The 20,732-nt window shown below is 44.3% G+C and overlaps 1 protein-coding gene across 1 annotated transcript in view; it reads right to left on the bottom strand.

Annotated features, from left to right (window-relative positions):
* The window catches only part of LOC103120731 (neurexin-3), a 369,214-nt gene that overhangs the window by 112,189 nt on the left and 236,293 nt on the right, over positions 1 to 20,732 (bottom strand). The window contains exons 4-5 of the mRNA XM_060180906.1: positions 7,694 to 7,897; positions 2,320 to 2,346 (exon numbers count right to left, since the gene is read on the bottom strand). Coding sequence (XP_060036889.1) covers positions 2,320 to 2,346; positions 7,694 to 7,897 — 231 coding nt within the window. The remainder of the gene's footprint in view (positions 1 to 2,319; positions 2,347 to 7,693; positions 7,898 to 20,732) is intronic.

The following is a 20,732-nucleotide window of genomic DNA, read 5'->3' as shown; positions in this document are numbered from 1 at the left end:
ACCCAGGTCCTTGTGCACTGTAACATGTGCGCCACCACCGGGCTCCACTAGAGTCAATTTTGAATGAGGTTTTTTGTTTGTTTTGTTTTGTTTTCCCACCAGAACACTGCTCAGTTCTGGCTTATGGTGGTGTGGGGGGGATTGAACTTGGGACTTCAGAACCTCAGGCATGAGAGTCGCTTTGCATAACCATTATGCTGTCTCTCCCACTCCCTTGAATGAGGTTTTTTTGCCTCCATGCTCAACTTTTATTCTGTTACCTTCTGGTTACATTTACTATTATGAAAGAGAGGGGAGAGAGAGAGAGAGAGAGGGAAACAGAGAGACTTACAGAGTTTCTACAAAGCACCCAGGAGAAGCTAGACAGACACTAATTGCTATCTACTTTGAATCTACTTACATAGAATGTTCAGAGAAATCTAATCTGTGGTTATCTAGAGTGAGGGCTGGGGTAGGTATTAGCTGAAGACAGACAAGGGGGGACTTTGGACTTTTGTGGGTCATGGAGCTTTCAAAGTGTGACGTTGATTTAGAAGACCATTATATATATAAAAGATATGTATGTTTTATATATATATATATATATATATATATATACTTACAAGACATATATATATATATATATATATATATATATAATCATTGAATTGCAGCCTTATAATGGGAAAACTTTGTGGTATGGGAACTATAGCTCAAAGAAGATGCTTACGGGAAGAAAAACATGGCAACGGTAAGAAGGATGTTTCAGTCAGATTTCTTTTACTTTTTACTTTCTATTTATTTATTATCGCATAGAGACAGATAGAAACTGACAAGGAAGAGGGAGAGGGAGACAGGGAGAGAGACAGAGAGACAGCTGCAGCTCTGTTTCGTCACTCAGGAAGCTTTCCCCTGCAGGTGGGGACCAGGGATTGAGCCAGAGACTAGGTATGCCACCCCCCTGACCCCTCAGTCAGGGAGCCAATGATCTAAATATCATGAGAAATGTGTTTACTTGGAAATGGTTAACCAGAGCAAAATAAAGCACAGCTTAAATTAACTGAAAGAGATGACACCAGAGAAATATAAGGAGAGTGAGGCGGTTATAGAGGTGATTCAGGCCTTCTTCCTTTTGCTAAAGCCTTTAAGCTTAGGATGGGGTCATCTGTGACAAGTGAACTATGAACAGAAGTGATGTACGCCACTTCCTGAGAAAGACACCAAAGCACCCTGCGTAATCACCCCCACCCCAACGGGTACTTCAGGAAGTGAAGATCAGTGTGATACACCGACTCGTGGGCAAGGCACAGGTCTTTAGTGCTAGACGGCTGCTTTCTGCCTCCGGAGAACACTGAGGAGACCAGCAACCCAACTGACACTGGGCTTTGCCAGCTCTAAGCCACTGAAATTTGGGGGCTGGGACATAACTGACCATTCTACAGTAGACAGACACTGGATGACTTTGTCTGATAGAACAGGGACATAGTTCTTCCTCTCATCATAACGGCCTCTTTTTAAGTTGAGAAACATTAAACAAAATGAAAGCCTCAGTGACAAGAATAGAAGACTGTGCTCTGAAGAGGTCAGAGTAGCCTATCTCCACAGGGGGAGTTCAGCCACATCTTTGCTTTCTGAGTGTCCCTTTTTTTCCAATTTTTTTTCTTTCTCTCAGTAAATTCTTCCTTTATTGATTCCAAACAATCCTCATTTCTGAGGCTGAGGAAGAAATGCCTGGCTAGTATTCAGCCTGTACCTACTTGCCACTATTCTTCAAGGGCTGGAATTTTTGAACAGGGAGAGGTGAAAATTACAGATTGTGGTTCTAATAAGGGCCAGAAAGTGTCTGACGTCTTTGGTTAAAAGGGTGCATTGTTGCCGAGAGCAAGGTTTTTCCACCCTGCTGGAAAGTTCTAAAGAGGTAAGTTCTGGAATGAATGGTCAGAGTTGGCAGATATCTGAACCTGGCCCCCCGTCCCCCACCCCCCACCCCTTTCGGAAGCTTTCAGTAGTGGAGAAGTGCATTCTGGCTCCTCTAAAACATTGTGCCTCCCCTGAGGGCTAGGTCTCCCAAGCAACAAATGCCCATTTAGTTCACCTCCCTGACACCCCTGCTGGAAATCCTTTCCTGCCTGGACAGACACAAAATTCCAAGTCACACAGCCCGTTACCATCTTCCACCCGTCTTTGTGTCAACCCACTGCTCCTCCCCCCCCAACTTCATAACCAAAACCAATAAAGCAATTCAAATAAAAAACAGCTCATAAAACAGTAAACCAAATAAAGTCAGTTACTTTTTTTTTCTTTTTTAAAGAACAAAATGAAACTTGAGGGAAAACTTACTGGAGTTACAGTTTATCCTGATACAGTCTAGATGGGGAAAAATAAATGAAAGATGAAATTGCATCCTTCAAGGTAACAGCTGCAGACATCCAAAAACAATCAGTCCACCCTTCCGGGGACAGACACACGCAAGAAATGTGGCCATTTTATATATATATATATATATACAATAATGCAAGCTTCAGGGCGGTGTATATGTACAGTATACCACTTGGTCAAGTTGATACATATATATATACACACACACACACACATATATATATACACGTAGGTATAACGATCTCTACTGGTATACATATATATATATATCTACAATAGAACCAAGTAGACCGCTTTTCCCCAAAAATAACCTAGTCAATTCTATAAAGTGTTATTTGTAACACAAGCAGTGAAAATACTACTTTCCAATTTAAATTTGGAAAAATTAGACAAAAAATCCCCCAACAAAAATGCCAGTGATGTTCTATCCTTCCCACCATCCACAATGAATTTTCCTAAAATGCATTTTTGAATGGAGTAAGTGACACAATTTTGGTATTACCATTCCAAAAAAATCACCAGTCTGACATGTTACATCATTTAAAAAATTATATATATATGTATATATATATATATATATCTGCCCATGAAGTTTCTCAGGGTAGTATTTAACCCTTTCTCTTCTGTTAAAAAACACCCCCCACCTCTCCCAACTTCTCCTTGGGTCTGGCCCCAAATTCTATCTATATATATATACATATAATATATACATATTATAATATATATATATAATTCTGTGGATCTAAGACTTGCCATTGTCCTTAGAGGCCAGGAAAGGGTTAACACCACCTGGTCATCTCCTGTCATAAAATGGCCACTTGCAAACAGCTAACCGCACAAACACCCACCCCAGATTTTAGAGAGGTGGGGTCGGACGTGGGATGAGAGGGTTGGGTGATATTGAAGCAGTTGACTGGGCTCCCTGCTACTTCAGCAAAGGTTCCAAAGACCACTCCTCCCATGAAACACATCTCTGTCTTCCGGCCTGAATGCTCAGGGGGGTCAAGTGCCTAGAGCATTCGAGGAGAAGGAAAGACAGGCGCGTGGGGAGGAGGCCCTGGCACCTTGGGTGTGCCCCTGTGTTACTCAGGGACCCCGCAAATGGGGAGGGGGAGTTGATGTCTCAGCTGAGAGAGAAGGGGGGAATAAACAGCATCTAGTAACTCGATCCTGGCAGCCTGGCAAGGTAGTCTATGCCGGCGATCAGAATATCTCTTATTTGATCATCTCTCTAGAGTAAGAGGCGTATAGCACAGAGGTCTCCTATACAGTCAGCGAGTGTTGGTATGGCAGAAGTGGGGAGAAAAACATCTGAGGTGAACGTGAAGTTCCCTCTGTGGGAGGAAACTGCAATACGAATTTTCTCAAAGTCAGGTCTAAATATAAGAATCAAATGGTAGAGGAAGCAAGGTGGAGAAAAATAGCTTTAAAAATGGCTCTTCCACTTCTGTGGAGTGACTGGCTAGCCATGGAGGACGTGTCCGGGACGATGCCACTGTATGGATTCCCTGAATTAATTTGAAGGGCACAGGGGCGAATGACAAGGCAGAAGGAAACTATGTGGAACCCAGACAGAAACCACTGGCTACACCCAATCATCCCGAGAGAGGAGGTGGGAAGCTGACATCTTTCCCAGAGGGACATCTCTTGAGGAAAATCTGGGTTTGGTTTCATGCGGTTAGGTTTGTCATGTGTCGTCAACCGCAACAGAAAAGTGGGAGCAAACAGCCCTGGAGCAACTGGTACGATCACCAGACAGAGGTGGCCATGCCCCTGGTGAGGACAAGGAAGGGAGAGGCAGCAGGGAGGAAGGGGCGGGGCTTAGCTGCCAGCTGTACCTGTCCCCACTCAAGGCTGTCCTGAGGTCCTTCCTGAAGCACTAGAGAGAAGGGTGGGGGAGACAGGTGCAGTGGCATGCAGAGGAGAGAGGGAGAAGGAAAGAGGGAGCCAAGAGCAACAACCCCAAGAACTTGTTAACAAGGAGTGGTGTTCCCTGGTATTTGTGCGTCTGAGTGAGGTTTTCTGAGCCACAGACTGGACGAGGCAGGTAGGCGTCGGGTGGGCCTCTTCCATCTGGACTCACCCATTTCCAGGAACCGCAGGGTGCTGGCAGTTCTGGCTGATGACTTGTAGCATCCCAGCCAATATTCAAATACACTGTGAAAAGCTATTTTGCTAGCTTACCAGAATAGTGGTGTGAGGAGGAAGCACTAGCTCTGCTCCTTATTCAAAGGCTCGGAGAGGGCGGTCTTTATAGTGAAGGTGAGTTTCCCGATGAAAAAATTAAAACCAGAGTTTGGCTTGGGAAGGCAAGTCTCCTTAGCTTTCTCTCAAGAAGCATCTAGATCTCTCTCTGCCTGCAGAGTTTGACATGCCACTTGAAAAGTGAATGTGTTTCACCCATTTCATTTCATTTTATTGTTTATTGGTCCTTGTTATTTTTAATTTTATTTTACTAAAATAAAAGGAAAAGCCCATATTTGGATTGAGCATGAGAGAGGGACATTTCTTAGGGATTATGTCTCTTTACTGATAGGGACTGTAGATGACGCCCATCAAGTCCAATTTTCTAGGGTTAGGGTTACAATGCAGTTCATGAGACTTATTGACTCTTCCTATAAGTCCAGATTATTGAAGGAGGGTTCCTGGCAGCCCAGTGTGTTGGGGATTCTACAGAATTATGCAGGAGCCAGGCTGCACCAATATTACCCATCTCTCCCTGTGGCTTCATTTCAAACTGGACACCATGGATGGAAGAGCTCCGTCTATGCAGAATTCAACGGTGCCCATTGGGAAAGTCAGCAGAGCCGCCATATTGTTGACCCACTCTGCAGACTTATGGAACCAGAGACACTGGTTAAGCAGTTTAGAAACACGTGAAAGCTCTAGAAAACACTTTTACATCAGTCCTGAAAACCCATGATTCTCTTTTAAACTCAGCACAAGCCAAAAGGGGCCACAATCAAAATCAAATTTGAAGGACAACAAGATAGCTCACTTCAGACTGTGTGCTTGCAGCTTCAAGCCTGGCCTCCATTGCACTGAAGGGAACTTGAATGCTGTGGTGTCTTCCTTTCTGTCTATTGATCTGAAAAAGTCATGACTAAAAAGAAAATGATAGATTTTAAAAAATCAATTAAATTTGAGACCAAACTTTGGACAGTGCTTATTATGCCTCTAGGAACACTCATGGGCTGTAACCATTGGTACGTAGGGAAGGGAATGGAGAAAAGCATCTTCCTCTCTCTTTCCACATTCTTCTTTTATCTTTGCATCTTTCATTTTCCTCCTAAGATGCGGGACCTGTTACAGTTAAATTTCTAATCTCTGCAAAGGGAAGAAAAAATGTGTCTCTGTGAAGACACTGTAGCTTTCACAGAGTCCCACTGGGTTGAATCAGCCTCACATCTCTGATTTTTCCCTGCCTTCAGAACTGACGCATGGTTGAGGGGTTATCTTCACCTTCTTTTTCTGTGAGGTAGTTTTGGCTTAAAGATCGCCTCTGCTTCTCCATACAAGTAGACAAACCACCACGCCACTGGTTGTTGGTTTTAGGTAGCCCACTCTTTGTTGCTTTTGTCTGAGGCAGGGGGTCAGGGGTTGAGGGAGGGAGAGATGGCGAGAGGGACAGGGAGAGGGGATGCCGGCCCCTGGAAGCTGCTGAGTACACTCTGTTCTCAAGGCTGTTTGCTATGCGGGGCCGCAGGCTTTGGGCCTTTGAAGGGTTGAATACCATCTTTTGATTTACCATGGGTGATGGTGGAGAGGACTGAAACTCAAGAACACCAAGATCCAGCAAAAGAGAAAACTGGAACTCAAATAATCAAACACATGTACACAGACAAAAAAAAAAAAAATCAACAAGAGACACACTAACAACAGACATCAAATGAAAGTGGACAATAAAAAAAGGTATGGTGTTGTAACAGCGACACTTTGGAAGGAAAAAAAAAAACAGACACACACAAACACACACACACAAAACAGATGCAAGTGAACAGGCCACTTCTCAAAACAGTCTTCGGAATCCTAGAGACTTTCAGGATTGTGATGGAGACATTTTTCAAGAGTCCCTAGTTGATCCACCAGAAGATAAAACTGATGGGGATTCAAAACCTAAGTATCCATGAGGCTTTCAACGGCCTGGGATAGGGCCCGACAGTCCACCCTCTCTCCCTCACACATCGAGGTGGCTTTTCCACTGAGGGTCTAGAAAGAAGCTCTAGAAGCACAAACATCCTAAATCCCCAAGTGAATCCATAGGCTTAGGAGACACGGACTCAGCTAACTGTGTCAATTTTATCACAGGGGACTGATATTCTACTGAGTGGAGTCAGCATGAATTGCTTGTTTTCCCCGGCCCAAATCAAAAGGTACCTATCCTCCTCAGAATCGACTCAAGAAACTCAGTAGCAGGAAAGAATGTGAAACCCTCAGAGGGGAGTTGCTAAAGTCTTTGTTATAAATAGCTGAAGCAAAAGAAACAGACAGTCTCTCAGTGAAGCCACAAAGTCGAAATGCTCAGAACTTTTCAATACTAAGGAAAAACGGACGTGTGTCATACAAGTACAAAGTCATTGGTGAGTGCGGCAAATAGTCTTCAGGCAACAGAAAAGTCTTACAGAACAATGGGGAAAAGGTCAGGGAGGAAGACAGGATTCATCCCAGGAGCCATGTCTTCATCCCTATTATCAGAGGTTCTACTGTAAGATCATCTCCTTGATGGGACGGTGGGGAAAAAAAAAATCTGACTTTTCTTTGGAACTGAGAAAAAAATATGGAGATACCTGTGTCATCATTGTCATCATGCCTCACCCACTTGAATGGTCATTTTACAAGAACAATGTCTCCTTCTTATTCACACACTGTGAGTCTCCCCAACACCAATACCCTATTTTTTTTCTCCTATTTCCCACCCAGTCTCTGCCTTTAAATGCAACTGTTTTGAGTGGCGACCAAGGAAGTCTACTTCATGGATGTGTGATTGATCAAAAGATGGGCCAAAGTAGCATGTTGTACACGAAGCTAAACGGTTCCAAAAACAAATAGATAAATAATAGAAAAAGAAATAAAATAAACCAAGAAAGGAAACTTAGAAGACAAATTTTCTAGGAAAGAAACCACCACTGTCAAAAAACCAGAAATCGACATCAAAACCTCATGCAGAAACAGAGAAGGCGTTTGTTGCTGTTGAGTTTTATCCTTGGTCTATGAAACAAGAGGTGAGAAGCTAACTTTCAAGAGACAAACAGAGAGTTCAATCAAACCAATGGAAATCAGGAGAGAAAGGGAAGACAAGCCCAAACAGAGTGGCAGAGGGTACTTCATATGATACCTAAGTTAACCATGAGCTTGACACGGCCCCCGTCGAGCTCCAGACGCAGGGTGTCCGCCGAGTCTTTAGAGGTGGTGGCCACCAGAAGCCCATAAGCTCTCTGGGACATGAACCGAAAGGACACATCCTCTGCCTCCGTGTGCATGACCATGGGCATGACGATTTTCATGTACATGCTGCCATCGTAGCTCAGGATGGACGCCTCTGCGGGGAAGAAGAAAGAGAACATTAGAAAGAAAGACGCCAGCTTCGCCCTTTGCTTCCAGAGTGAATGTGGCGGCCCCAGTGGATGCCAGACGCCCAGCCAGGCAACACGTGTCGGATCGCCTTCCAGTGCGGCCATTTTTCAAGCTAAGTGGCCATAAACAGTATCTCAAGCTCTGGATTATCTTTCCTCATTTGCAAAAGGCCAGTGGCAGCCCCAGCCCCAGCTGTGGCATTCTCAGTGACTCCCAAGGGTGCCAATGGAATACTTGATGTCAACACCATCAGGGAAAGTGCAAACACCACCGTCCCCAAGCAGGAACAACCACAATTTCGTATGCTAGAAATCATTCCAAAACAGGTCAGACAGAAACGTATATCCTAGGTGGGGAGACAGTATGGTGGTCACACAAAAGACTTCATGCCAGAGCCTCTGAGGTCCACTGTCCCACCATAAGCCAGAAATGCCCAATACCCTGGTTAGATAATAAGAATAAGAATGGGGGGGGCGGGGAGGAGACAGCATAATGGTTGTGCAAACAGAAGACTCCCATGCCTGAGGCTCCAAAGTCCCAGGTTCAATCCCACGCACCACCATAAGCCAGAGCTGGTCAATGCTCTGGTAATAGATACATAAATACGCAAGTAAACATTTGTATCCTGTAGTTACATCAAGAATGAGTTGACAATGGACAGGGCCAACATGCAGATATTTGCTAGAGAGCTTCTAGAAGGAGGCGCAGACAGACAGCCAGGTCCTGAGGGCATTTCTGGACACAGGCACTGTGTTTTCTTGGCTCATTCAGATATGGAGTAGAGTCAGAGCTAGGAAAGGACACCGCTAACAAAATCAAATGCTACTTTTATAAAGCAGTCAGTTTACCTTTACCTAGACAGCATTTTATAAGAACTGAAGATACTCTCTCTTTTCCTTGGGACTTCCTCTAACTCTGTGACTAGTGAGAACTTCCTCTTTGCTTGGTGATTTCTTGGACTTTGCATGCATCGAAAAAGGTACTGAACACTGACAAAAACGCCAGGCAGAAGATGGCATCACTATTACATTCTACAGATGGCCAGGTCACAGGATTAAGGAGTGGCATAACTAGGAACTGAATGTAGGTAATACAATACAAGTAATTTTCTTGACTTTTTTGTAATTTTCTTTTCTTTTATTAGGGCACTGATGGTTTACAGCATAGTCTCTAACACAAAGATACAGCTTCTCATCTCCCCTGGACTGGAATTTAGAAGACACATTAGGACCCCAATGTCCCTCCATCCTGCCCCTTTCCTTCCTTACCCAGAGTCCTTTGCTTTGGCACAATACCACACCCAGTCCAAGTTTCACCTTATGCCCCCTTCCCTGTCTTTCATTCTTCAATTCCACCTATAAGTGAGGTTATTTGTTATCAATCTCTCTGTACCACCACTTCCTAGCCATTCATCTGCCAGTGGGCATCTGGTTTGCTTCCAAGTTTAGGCTGTTACAAACTCTGCTGCTATGAACACTGGTGTGCATAGATCTTTTTGGGTAGGATTTTCTTCTTGCTCAACTCTGCCAAACTCTCAGAGAGCTACGCCAAGACAAATCCATTAATTACATGAGGACTACAGCGTTATCACGGCGATGTGATGTCATTGGATGCATCTCTGCATGTCTGCAAGTAAGCATAAAGTGAATAAGTGTCTATGCATTCTACTCAGCAATAACACAAAACAATGTGTGCTTGTGATTATTAAAATAAATAATGACAGGGGTTGGGCGGTGGCATAGCAGGTTAAGCGCAGGTAGTGCAAAGCACAAGGACTGGCTTAAGGATCCCAGTTTGAGCCCCTGGCTCCCCACATGTAGGGGGGTAGCTTCATAAGTGGTGAAGCAGGTCTGCAGGTGTCTGTCTTTCTCTTCCCCTCTCTGTCTTCCTCATCTCTCTCCATTTCTCTCTGTCCTATCCAACAACAGTGGCAGCAATGACAACAATCATAAACAACAAGGGCAGCAAAAGGGGATAAAATAGCCTCCAGGAAAAGTGGATTTGTAGCGCAGGCACTGAGCCCCAGCAATAACCCTGGAGGCAAAAAAAAAAAAAAAATTAAAGAACTAAATAATGACTAACAAGCAATGCTATGGACACATGCAGTTAGGCCTAGAGGCAGAGACAAAATCCTATACAGAGTGAGAAAAGTATTTCCATGTAGTAGGCCTTGCAGTAGCAGATATTTTGTACTAAGTATAAAAAGCAAATGCACGCACACGACTCTCCTGTCAGTCATCTCCTATGGAGAGAAGATAGGGCATAGCCAATCCTGTAAATATATCACCACTAAAAGGCAATTCCCTCACCCTCTTCTCTATGTACCTTTTAGACACTCTCCTGTTCAGTATCCAGCCATAGGCCTCAGGCACTCCTGAAATGTGTGTATCCTGACAAAGCTTCCAAAATCCACAGATTGCTTCCTATCCACCCCAACTGGGATGATCTTAAACATTGTGCAAATATACACAGCAGGGATGCCTGCCAGATTTTAAAATTCTGTTTTGTGGCAGCAGGCATAACATACATCTCTAGCTCCAAGCAGACCCAACACTAGCCAGTGGCTGCAGGAAAGCCACAAGATTGATGCCGTCCCTCTCATGGCTGAGAGTGAGAAGAATTAGCTTCTGCACACCCTCAACTCCAAGCTGCCATCACACAGAGTCAGTGTGACTTCTCACCCTCAACTAGGGTGCTCCAAAGCCACGACAAGAAGTGTGATTAACCATCCTCACTAACGACGATGCTTTTAGTCCACCTGCAGGGTAGCTATCCAGCTCAAGCAAATATCACTACAGTTATAGACCCCTAGGAACAACCCTAAAATAGACTTCCTAGTTTCTCCCCACCTGAAGACTCCTAATATCTATCATCTGCTCTGTCACTACTTTGGGGTTCCTGTTTATTAAAATATTGCCCTTCTTCATATCTTACTGCCTTTCACCCACCAAGTCACAGATGCTAGTGTGATTCCACCCTGACTGCCCGAGGCTGACAACCTCACCAATGTGTCCCACAGCCTCACCTGTCAAGAGCTCTACTCAGCTAGGGAAAGGCAGAAACAGGCAGGGGTGTGGATCCACCAGCCAGCTCCCATGTGCAGTGGAGAAGCAATTACAGAAGCCAGAACTCCCACCTGCTGCTCCCCATAAAGATCTTTGGTCCACACCCCTAGAGGGATAAAGACTAGGGAAGCTTCCAATGGAGGGGATGAGACACAGAACTCTAGTGGTGGGAATTGTATGGAACTGTACCCCTGTTATCATAAAATCTTGTTAATCATTATTGCACCACTAATAGTATTTTAAAAGTGGTATTTGACTGGAAGGTGGCTCATGTGTCAGTGAACACCATGCTGTGTGTGATCACTTGCATATGAGGCCTGGAAGTGAAACAAACCAGACTGGGGGTTTTTACATCTGAGTAGGTACAGCTGAGTTGTCTCTCCTCTCTCCTTCCTCTCTGGTCCCCCAAGCTTCCTAAGAAAATAAAGGAAGTATTCGTTTGCTGAGGGTACTCAGTGATATTTTTCACACTTGAGATTCCAAGTTCATTCACTGGCACAAGTAAAAAAATAAATAAATAAATAAAAGCAGATATGTATTTTTACATATTCTTTTTTTAATCAGGATACTGATACCTTGGTTGATCAAAATATATAATTCAAAAGAAAATGTTCCCCTGACCCAAAGAACTCATGCACTTTCTCTAAAGTATCAATGTGGGTTTTTTTTTGCCAGGATTCAAAGGGGTTTAATTAATAAAAATTAACTGTAGAGAGCCAGGAGGGAGTGCACAGAGTTAAGTGCACCTGGTGTGAAGCTCAAGGATCAGGATCCTGGTTTGAGCCGCCCGGCTCCCCACCTGCAGGGGGGTCACTTCACAAGTAGTGAAGCAGGTCTGCAGGTGTCCATCTTTTTCTCCTCTTCTCTGTCTTCCTCTCCTCTCTCTATCTCTATCCTATCCAACAGCAACAACAATAACAACAAAGTAGAAAAAAATTAAGACAATATTTCAGAAGAAATCTATCCACTGCTGGCAATGATGTTTTCTCTCTTGCTTAAAAATATCTGCCCCATGCCAGACATTTCACTGACATGGAACAGGAGAAGAAAAAAATAGCTTGGTTTCTATTCTAAACAAGCTTCTACAAAGCTGAAGTAGAAACAGGTACATTGCTATACTTATAAAGAAATAAGTAAATGTGTTTAAAAACAGACCAGATGCCACCCTAGCCAGTTTTCTGCCAGGTACTACTGCTGTCACTTTATTTTGCAAACATGTCACAACATTTCAAGATACAACATTTATCAGTGACAGTAGTGTGTTTCTGAGAATCGCTCTAATTCTCTGAGTGAACTCAAGAAAGCTATTGTGCAGACCCAGAATTACAAAGATCATGGTTCAGTGTGCTGTCACTGTGAGTATATAACCCACAGTGCCAAGTTTTGGATGAAGGACCACAAGAGTTAACAACTCAAATGAGTAGCACACACAGTTAGCCATACAGCATCAAAGAGGCTGGAACCCTCGTCACTTATATGAGAGGACTAACTCTCTCTTTTAGAATTTTATTTTATTTTTTATGTTTATTTATTTATTTGGATAGAGACAGCCAGAAATGGAGAGGGAAGGGGGTAGTAGAAAGGGAGAGGAGAGGCAGAGAGACCTGCAGCCCTGCTTCCCCATTCACAAAGCTTTCTCCCTACAAGGGGCTTGAACCTGGGTCCTTACTCATTGGAACATGTGCATTCAACCAGGTGTGCCACCACCTGGCCTCTCTCTCTCTCTCTCTTTTTTTCTTTTCATTGTTGCTGTTGTTGTCATCATTGCTGGATAGGACAGAGAGAAATGGAGAGAGGAGGGGAAGACAGAGAGGGGGAGAGAAAGACAGACACCTGCAGACCTGCTTCACCGCCTGTGAAGCGACTCCCCCCAGCAGCTGGGGAGCCGGGGGCTCGAACCGGGATCCTTGCGCTGGTTCCCGTGCTTGGCACTAACCTGGTGCGCTACCACCTGATCACCTCAACTGCTACTTTTAAAAACTCTGCTTGCTTTCATCTCCCACAGTCTCTTTTTAAAAAATGGGCATGGGGTGTTTATTAACAAGGAAGAGAGAACCAGAGCATCACTCCGTCATCATGTACTAGACATGCGCAAAGGTCCTATTCATGGGGGGCAGTAAAGGTCGGAAACAGCGGTGTCTGCAGGTTTCGAACCTTCAGGTGCATGAAGAGTAGACGCCACCATGTCCCCTAGGCCGAGGGAACCAGGGAAGATTGACTGCTAAGACTCTGAGGGAGACTAGGAGGGAGGATACTTTTGAGGCTGGTGAGACAACGGCTTTCCTCTCACAGTCTTGGCAGAAGGCTCAAGAGCCCCAGACTCACCGTCTTCAAGTTGACCCTGTGAGGCCAGTGTGGTGTGTAACCGTCCATACCCAGCTAAGCCCCTGAGCCCAGGAGAGAAACAGCACTAGTCATCAGATTTACATCCTTGTCCAAGGCTTGCTGCCTCTTTCATAGTCTTCTAGTCTGTATTCGGGACAACACACTTAATTCTCTCATTCACCAATCTGTCAGTTACTAAAATGTGGATAAAGGGGCCAGGGGTTGGCCACCTGGTTGAGCACATATCCTCCCATATGCAAGGACCTGGGTCCACACACCTGGTCCCTATTTGCGGGGGATGGGGGAAGCTTCGTGGGTGTTGGAGCAGTGTTGCAGGTGTCTCTCTGTTTCTTTTCCAATCTATTCCCTCCACCCCGTAATGTCTCACCTTTGTTTTATTCTAAAATAAGTGCACAATAGCATTGAGCTGATCTAGGAAAACAATTCGTGGCCAACTCGTGCCTGTCCTCGGTGTGCTCTCCAGGCCTGGTGTCAGTGTTCTGATCCCCAGATGACAGGGGCTAAAGAGCCAGAGAACAGTTCTGCACACAGCTGGGCACACTGCAGTGTGGGGGCTTCAGTCGTGTTGAATACACAGTCAGGATCCAAACTTCCCAGGACAGCAAAAGGTATTAACACTTTCTACCTGTCGGCCAACTCTTCCACATGGAATCAGCTCAATCGACAAGTCCCATTTTAGGAATGTTTCTTCTTCTAAGTAGGGGCATTATTTCACCATGAATCAAAACCAAATTGTTGAGGACTGGGAACTACATTTTTTTTCTAGAGAAGCCAAGCCAATAAAGTACTGAATGATTTCCAGGAATCTGCTTACTTTAGAAATCAGTCTCATCATTTTACCAGAAGAAGACACCACAGACATTAATGTGATCACTCTCTCTCGGAATGACATGGAAATTTAGAATGAAGAAGAAAATTTAAATTTGGTGCATTCAAATCTTTTATTTCATAACTGAGGAAGCTGTTCCTGTCTTGAGCTTCTGTCTCAGGTGGCCTGGGTGGCCTAGTGGGTCAGCAACAAGCTCAGCCGGCCAGTGCTCCAGTCTCCACATGCTGGTGCCTGGGTTGACCCTTGTCTCCACAACACCGAGGGACGCTTCATCACGGCGCTGTCACTCCTTCTCTCTGTCTGTGTGTCTGAAAAGGTCAGCCCAGACTAGTGAAATACTGGCAATGACCAAAAACAAGCAAACCACTGAAGATAAAACTAAGATGACAAGTAGTTGGTGTAAAAACAAAACAGGAGGGAAGAATAAAGGAAACAGCTAGTCCTCTGGAAGGGAATCATCTTCCTGACTTCAAAAATGGCAACCTCAAAGGAGCTCACTTGGAAGCCCTTTGCAAATAGTATTTTATAAGGACTTCACCTGGGAGAATAAGGCATCAGATCGTTTTATCAAGATGGAAGCCACCACTGTATGGAGTACCTGGGAACTCCTTCTTAGGGCCAGACAGGGTAGGCCTGGCAGAGTGCATACCTCACCTGGGTTCAAGCCTCTGGGCTCCAGAAAACTTCAGGAGGTGAAGCAGGCCTGCAGGTGACACTGTCTCTCTTCCTCTATAGCTCCCCCTTTTTTCGCATGTTCTCTCTGAAGATAGGGAGAAAAAAGGACAAAAGAAGGAAGGAAGGAAGCAAGGAAAGGTGGAAGGAAGTAAGGAAAGTGGGAGGAAAAAGAAGGGAAGAAGCAAGCCAGGTGTCCAACATCAGATGAGTAGCTGAGTAAGTTGTAGTCTGTATAAACAATGGAATACTACTCAATTAATACTGAAAATGGTGAATTCACCTTCTTCATCCCATCTTGAATGGAATAATGTTAAATGAGATAAGTCAGAAACACAAGGATGAATATGGGATGATCTCACTCATGGACAGAAGTTTAAACAAACAAAAAAAAAGATCAGAAGGGAAAACACTGAGTGGAACTTGGACCAGAGTTGGTGTATTGCACCAAAGTAAAAGACTCTGGGGGAGTGGGGGTGGATGGGGGTTCAGGTCCTGGAATATGATGACAGAGGAGGACCTAGTGGGGGTTATATTGTTATGTGGGAAAGTGGGAAATGTTATGTATGTACAAACTATTGCATTTTACTGTAGACTGTAAAACATGAACCCCTCCCCCATAAAGAAATTTTAAATAAAGGAAAGAAGGGGGGAGAAAGAGGGAGTGAGAGAAAGAGCCATCAGAAGTGGCTGATGTATGATACAGACCCTGAGCCCCAGTGGTAACGAAACCATTCCATCTAACTTCTGTGTCCCCGAAGCTAGTGACACATCCTTGGGTCACCGCTGCCTGACAACGGTTCTGGGGTGAGTATTAGTCAAAACCCAGTGTCGTGCTTAGCTGGCCAAACACACAGAGACTGTGACCATCTGGCAGGTGAGTAGGATGCATCACACACAAGCTAGAATTAAGCCGTAAACATGTCTTCTTGTCAGGACCCTCCCCCTGCAAACTGGAAGCCGGTTTATAGGCCTGGCAGAGCATCTTACAAAGGATATTACCAGCCCAACGTCGAGGCGTTGACACGTCGCCAGGGGACACGTGACCATGCTGTGCTGGCCAAAACTGGACACCAGGCCCAGCATCTAGTAGACGGTGCGGAAGTGTCACAAGGAGAGAAGCAAGAACAGTGCTGGGCAGAAGAGAGGGCCCATGGCAAAGACATCACTCCGTAAAGATCTTCTCAAAGCTTCTCTATGATTCCGCAGGCCCTGAGCCCAACATTTAATTCTACTGTGAAACAGACAATCCAGGCTGTGACGGAAGAGAGTGGCGGACAGCTTCTCATACAAGCAAAAGTTCCTCACTTTTCTATACTACCTTTGATAGATACTTCAAGGTTGCTGTTTATTTAGCTAACTTCTTTTTGTTTGTAATATATATAGTCTAATTTTTCTTTATTTATGGGTACAGAGAAATCAAAAGGGAAGGGAAAGGCAGAGAGAGAAAGAGAGAGAGTAAGTCAGACATCTGCAGACCTGCTCCACTGCTCCTAAGGCTTCCTCCCCTGTAGGTGGGGACCAGGGGCTTGAACCTGGATCCTTGCACACTGTATCACACAGGTTCTGTCATATGTGACACTTCTCAGCCCATATTTATATATGTTTTCAGGGGTTTTTTTCCTTCTAGTTGTAATTTCTATGTTATTTTTAATCTTTTTAATTTTCATTTACTTGTTTTATTTTAAAAAGGGGAGAGGGAGAGGGGGAGGGAGAGTGGGAGAGAGAGAGAGACTAGAGCACTGCTCAGCTCTGGTTTATGGTGGCACTGGGGACTGAACCTGGGACCTCAGAGCCTCAGGCATGGAAGTAGTTTGCATACACATTATGCTATCTTACCAGCCCCCAATTTATTCTGCATCCTTTCATTCAGATCCTATAGAGTCAATACTGACTTACCATTAGGTTTGACTCTGTTTTCTACAATTGTGACCAAATAATGAATTGTCCACCTATCTTGTTGATTTTCAATTCATAGGAATCCTACCCAGAGCTCTATACAGATTTAACACAATCCCTATCATGGCCCATCTAAACTTACTTTTTAAAAGATTTTTTAAACATCAACTGTATTTATTTTTTATATTTATAGAAACAGAGCTAATTTGAGAAGGGAGGGGGAGATAGATACAGAAAAAGACAGATATATATCTGCAGTCCTGCTTCACCACTCGTGAAGCTTTCCCCCTGCAGGTGGGGACCAGAGGCTTGAACCTGGGTCCTTGTGCTCTATAATGTGTGTGCTTAACCAGATGCACCACCACCTAGCCCCCCCCCCCCGACAAATTCTTCGAGAGAGTAGAACAAAAGATTCAAAAGTTTAGTTGAAGACAGAAAATACCTAGGATTGCCAAAGGAATCTTGAGCGGAAAGAGGAAGCATAGACCATTATGCTTCCTGACCTCCAAACATAGTACAGAGCCACTATGATCAAACAGCCTGGTACTAGGAGCAAAACAGACACACGGACCAGTGAAATAGAATGAAGAGACCAGAAGTCAGCCCCCACACAGAAGATCAACTCATTTTTGATGCGGGAACACAAGACATCAAGCGGAAAATGGAGAGCTTAGCCAACAAATGGCATTGGGGAAGTAGCGTTGAACCACGCAGAAAAATGGCACCAGAGCACCAAGTTTCCTTCTACACAAAACATAACTCCAACTAGAGCAAGGATTTAGAAGGGAGGCTGGAAACCTGCTGGTTGTTTAGAGAAAAACATAGGCATAACTTTCTCTCAGATACATTTCCACAACACGTTCACTGAGTCAAACCCAACTGCAAGGGAAAAAAAAAAAAAAAAAAGCAGAACTAGACCTATGGGACTATGTCAAACCGAAAACCATTCTCCTGAATTTTATTTTTATTTGTTTGTTTATTTGGCCTCCAGGGTTATTGCCGGAGCTCCTGGCAGTCTCTCTCTCTCTCTCTCTCTCTCTCTCTCTTTCATTTTATTGGCTAGGACAGAGAGAAATCGAGACAGCTGCAGGCCTGCTTCACTGCTGGTTAAGCCCCCCTACCAACTGGAGAGTGGGGTCTTGAAGTGGCAGGTCCTTTGCACTTAGTACTATGTGTGCTTAACCAGGTGCGCCACCGCCCGGCCCCATCTCCTAGATTTTATTCAGCAGCAGAATTTGATCCTTTCTCAATCAGAGATGTGCTCTTCTCTTTTCTTTTCTTCACTTTCTACTGACAGAAGAAAGGATCAAAAAAGGGGTCTCCACCACTACTGTGCTGTAATTAATTTTCTGGAAACCTATCTGACTCCCAGGAGGGAAATCCAATTAATAAAATGAAATAAAATCTTTAATGGAAGGTAAATGTTAACAGTTCTTGAAGGCAGACTCTCCTGTCTCTGCCTCTCTCTCTCGCTCTTTCTCTCTCTCTCTCTCCCACTCTGTTTAGATCCCAGGTGACTGAGGAGTAAGATCACTGTCACGTGGGCCCGAGGAAATATTTAAAGACAGAGAAAACTGTAGCTGGTAAATGTTATTGCTAGCTCTGGGATGGGAGGCCTTCAGCGTCTGAGCTTGGCAGGACCCAGGGGAGCCTGACAGAGTGGGTAAGCCCAGTCCAAATGTCACTCTAACATTTGCAAAGCTGTGTGTAACTTCTTAAGGAGAGGTTTCCATGGAGAAGGTCAAGGCAGGGAAAAAGCTGTCTGAGGAATAGAAGGATGTTTCTGGGAAGGCACGACCGTGGTATGGAGGGTTCCTTTCTCTTCCTATGGACAGCTTTAGTTTTGTTTGATATTACATGTTAGGTCTTTTGATTTTTTTTTTTCAGACTGGGGGTGCAAACACAGAAAGATAATAACCCTTCACTCTGATTTTCAGGAGGAAGAAAAGATTATATATTATTCTGCACTTGATACCAGATAGCCTTTGCTTTCAATTTTAGGCTTGTTTCCCATTTCCAGTTGATTCTGCATATAGTTGACCTTTGACTTCAGAACGCAGCATTCAGGACTTTTGACATTTTTCTCAAAGTCCAACTAGATAGGTGATATTTCCAGGTATAATTTTAATCAGCCCCATTGAGGACAAAAATGTACAAGAGCTTGGTGAGTGAGCAACGTTGAGCACTTAGGATGCACGTATCAGAGAGGCTGGTTGCTTATTGACTTTTGAAAGACTTTATTTGAAGAAGTAGAAATAGCAATGAAATCGGTGTGCCTACCATACAGTTGTCATTCATTCCTAACCGGCTGGTGCATTTGTTCCAGGCTCTCTGTGAAATGATAAACTATTACAGACATAGAACCCCCCCCTTGTAATATTCTCATTTCCCTCCCCTCAGAGACATAGTCTTTCTTCTGGGAAGTTCATATTATCCATGCATATTACTATGCTCTTAATTAATACACATGGATTTAAAATGTATCATTATTTTATTTGAAAGGACAGGAAGAAATTGAGAAGGAAGAGTGTGATAGGGAGGGAGAGAGAGAGAAAGAACGACACCCACAACACTGCTTCATCAGTCACGAAGCTTGTCCTTGCACAGGGTGATGCCTGCATTCAGCCAGTGCACCACCGCCCAGCCCCTACATGGATCTTTACATAAATGGCGTGTTCCTAGTCATCGAATAATGTCACTTTGTAACCAAGGTCTTCCATTCAAGATGATGGTGTTGAGGTGCCCTGCTGTTTACCTTTGGCTTTGGTTTTTTTAATTTATTTATTATTTTTTTTATTTATTTATTTAATTTTTTTTATTTATTTATTCTTTTTTGTTGCCCTTGTTGTTTTATTGTTGTAGTTATTATTGTTGTTGTTGTTGTTGGATAGGACAGAGAGAAACGGAGAGAGGAGGGGAAGACAGAGAGGAGGAGAGAAAGACAGACACCTGCAGACCTGCTTCACCGCCTGTGAAGCAACTCCCCTGCAGGTGAGGAGCCGGGGGCTTGAACCGGGATCCTTCTGCTTTGGTTTGTTTTGCTCTGCTACGGGGCAGAATTCTGTTTTACATAGATCCCATGTTCTCCTGTGTCCTCCTGCTAATTTACAGGACTTCACACTCTTTATTTTGTTGTTGTTGTTGTTGTTGTTGTTCTTGTTGTTTTACCAGAGCACTGTTCAGTTCTGGCTTGTGGTGGTGCTGCAAGGGATTGAACCTGGGACTTCAAAGCCTCAGGCATGAGAGTCTCTTTGCAGAGCCACTATGCTGCCTCCCCTTACCCTTCCTCTTTGTTTTCCTTTACATGACAAATAATGCCCCATTGTACACTCTAGTAACTAAATGGGAACTTGTTTGAGAGTTTCTCTAAAAATGTTGCTCGGTCAAATGTTGTCTTCAACTGCAATGTTAGCTGACATTCCCAAAGAATCTGCCTCAAGTTACCCCACTGCTATTCAGAAAATGAGAGCTATACAGCCTGCCAACACCCATGTCCAGTGGAGAAGCAATTACAGAAGCCAGACCTTCCACCTTCTGCTCCCCATAAAGAATTTTGGTCTAGGGGCCAGGCAGTGGCTCACCTGGTTAAGTGCACACATTACAGTGTGTAAGGACCCAGGTTCAAGCCCCTGGCCCCCCACCTGCAGGAGGAAAGCTTCCCAAGTGGTGAAGCAGGCTGTAGGTGTCTCTCTGTCTCTCTCCCTCTCAATAACTCTCTGTCTCTATCCAATAATAAATAAATAAATAAATAAATAAATAAATAAATAAATAAATATTGTGGTTGATACTCCCAGAGGGATAAAGAATAAGCAAGCTTCCGATGGAGGGGATGGGGCAAAACCTCTGGTGGTGGGAACTGTGTGAAATTGTACCCCCAGGCAGCTGGGCAGTAGCGCAGAGGGTTAAGCACAGGTGGCGCAAAGCGCAAGGGCCTGAGTTAGGATGCTGGTTCGAGCCCCCGGCTCCCCACATGCAGGGGGGTCACTTCA

Source organism: Erinaceus europaeus, chromosome 22 (assembly GCF_950295315.1).
Source record: "Erinaceus europaeus chromosome 22, mEriEur2.1, whole genome shotgun sequence".
Classification (NCBI taxonomy): Eukaryota; Metazoa; Chordata; class Mammalia; order Eulipotyphla; family Erinaceidae; genus Erinaceus; species Erinaceus europaeus.
This window is presented reverse-complemented; position numbering and strand designations above follow the sequence as displayed.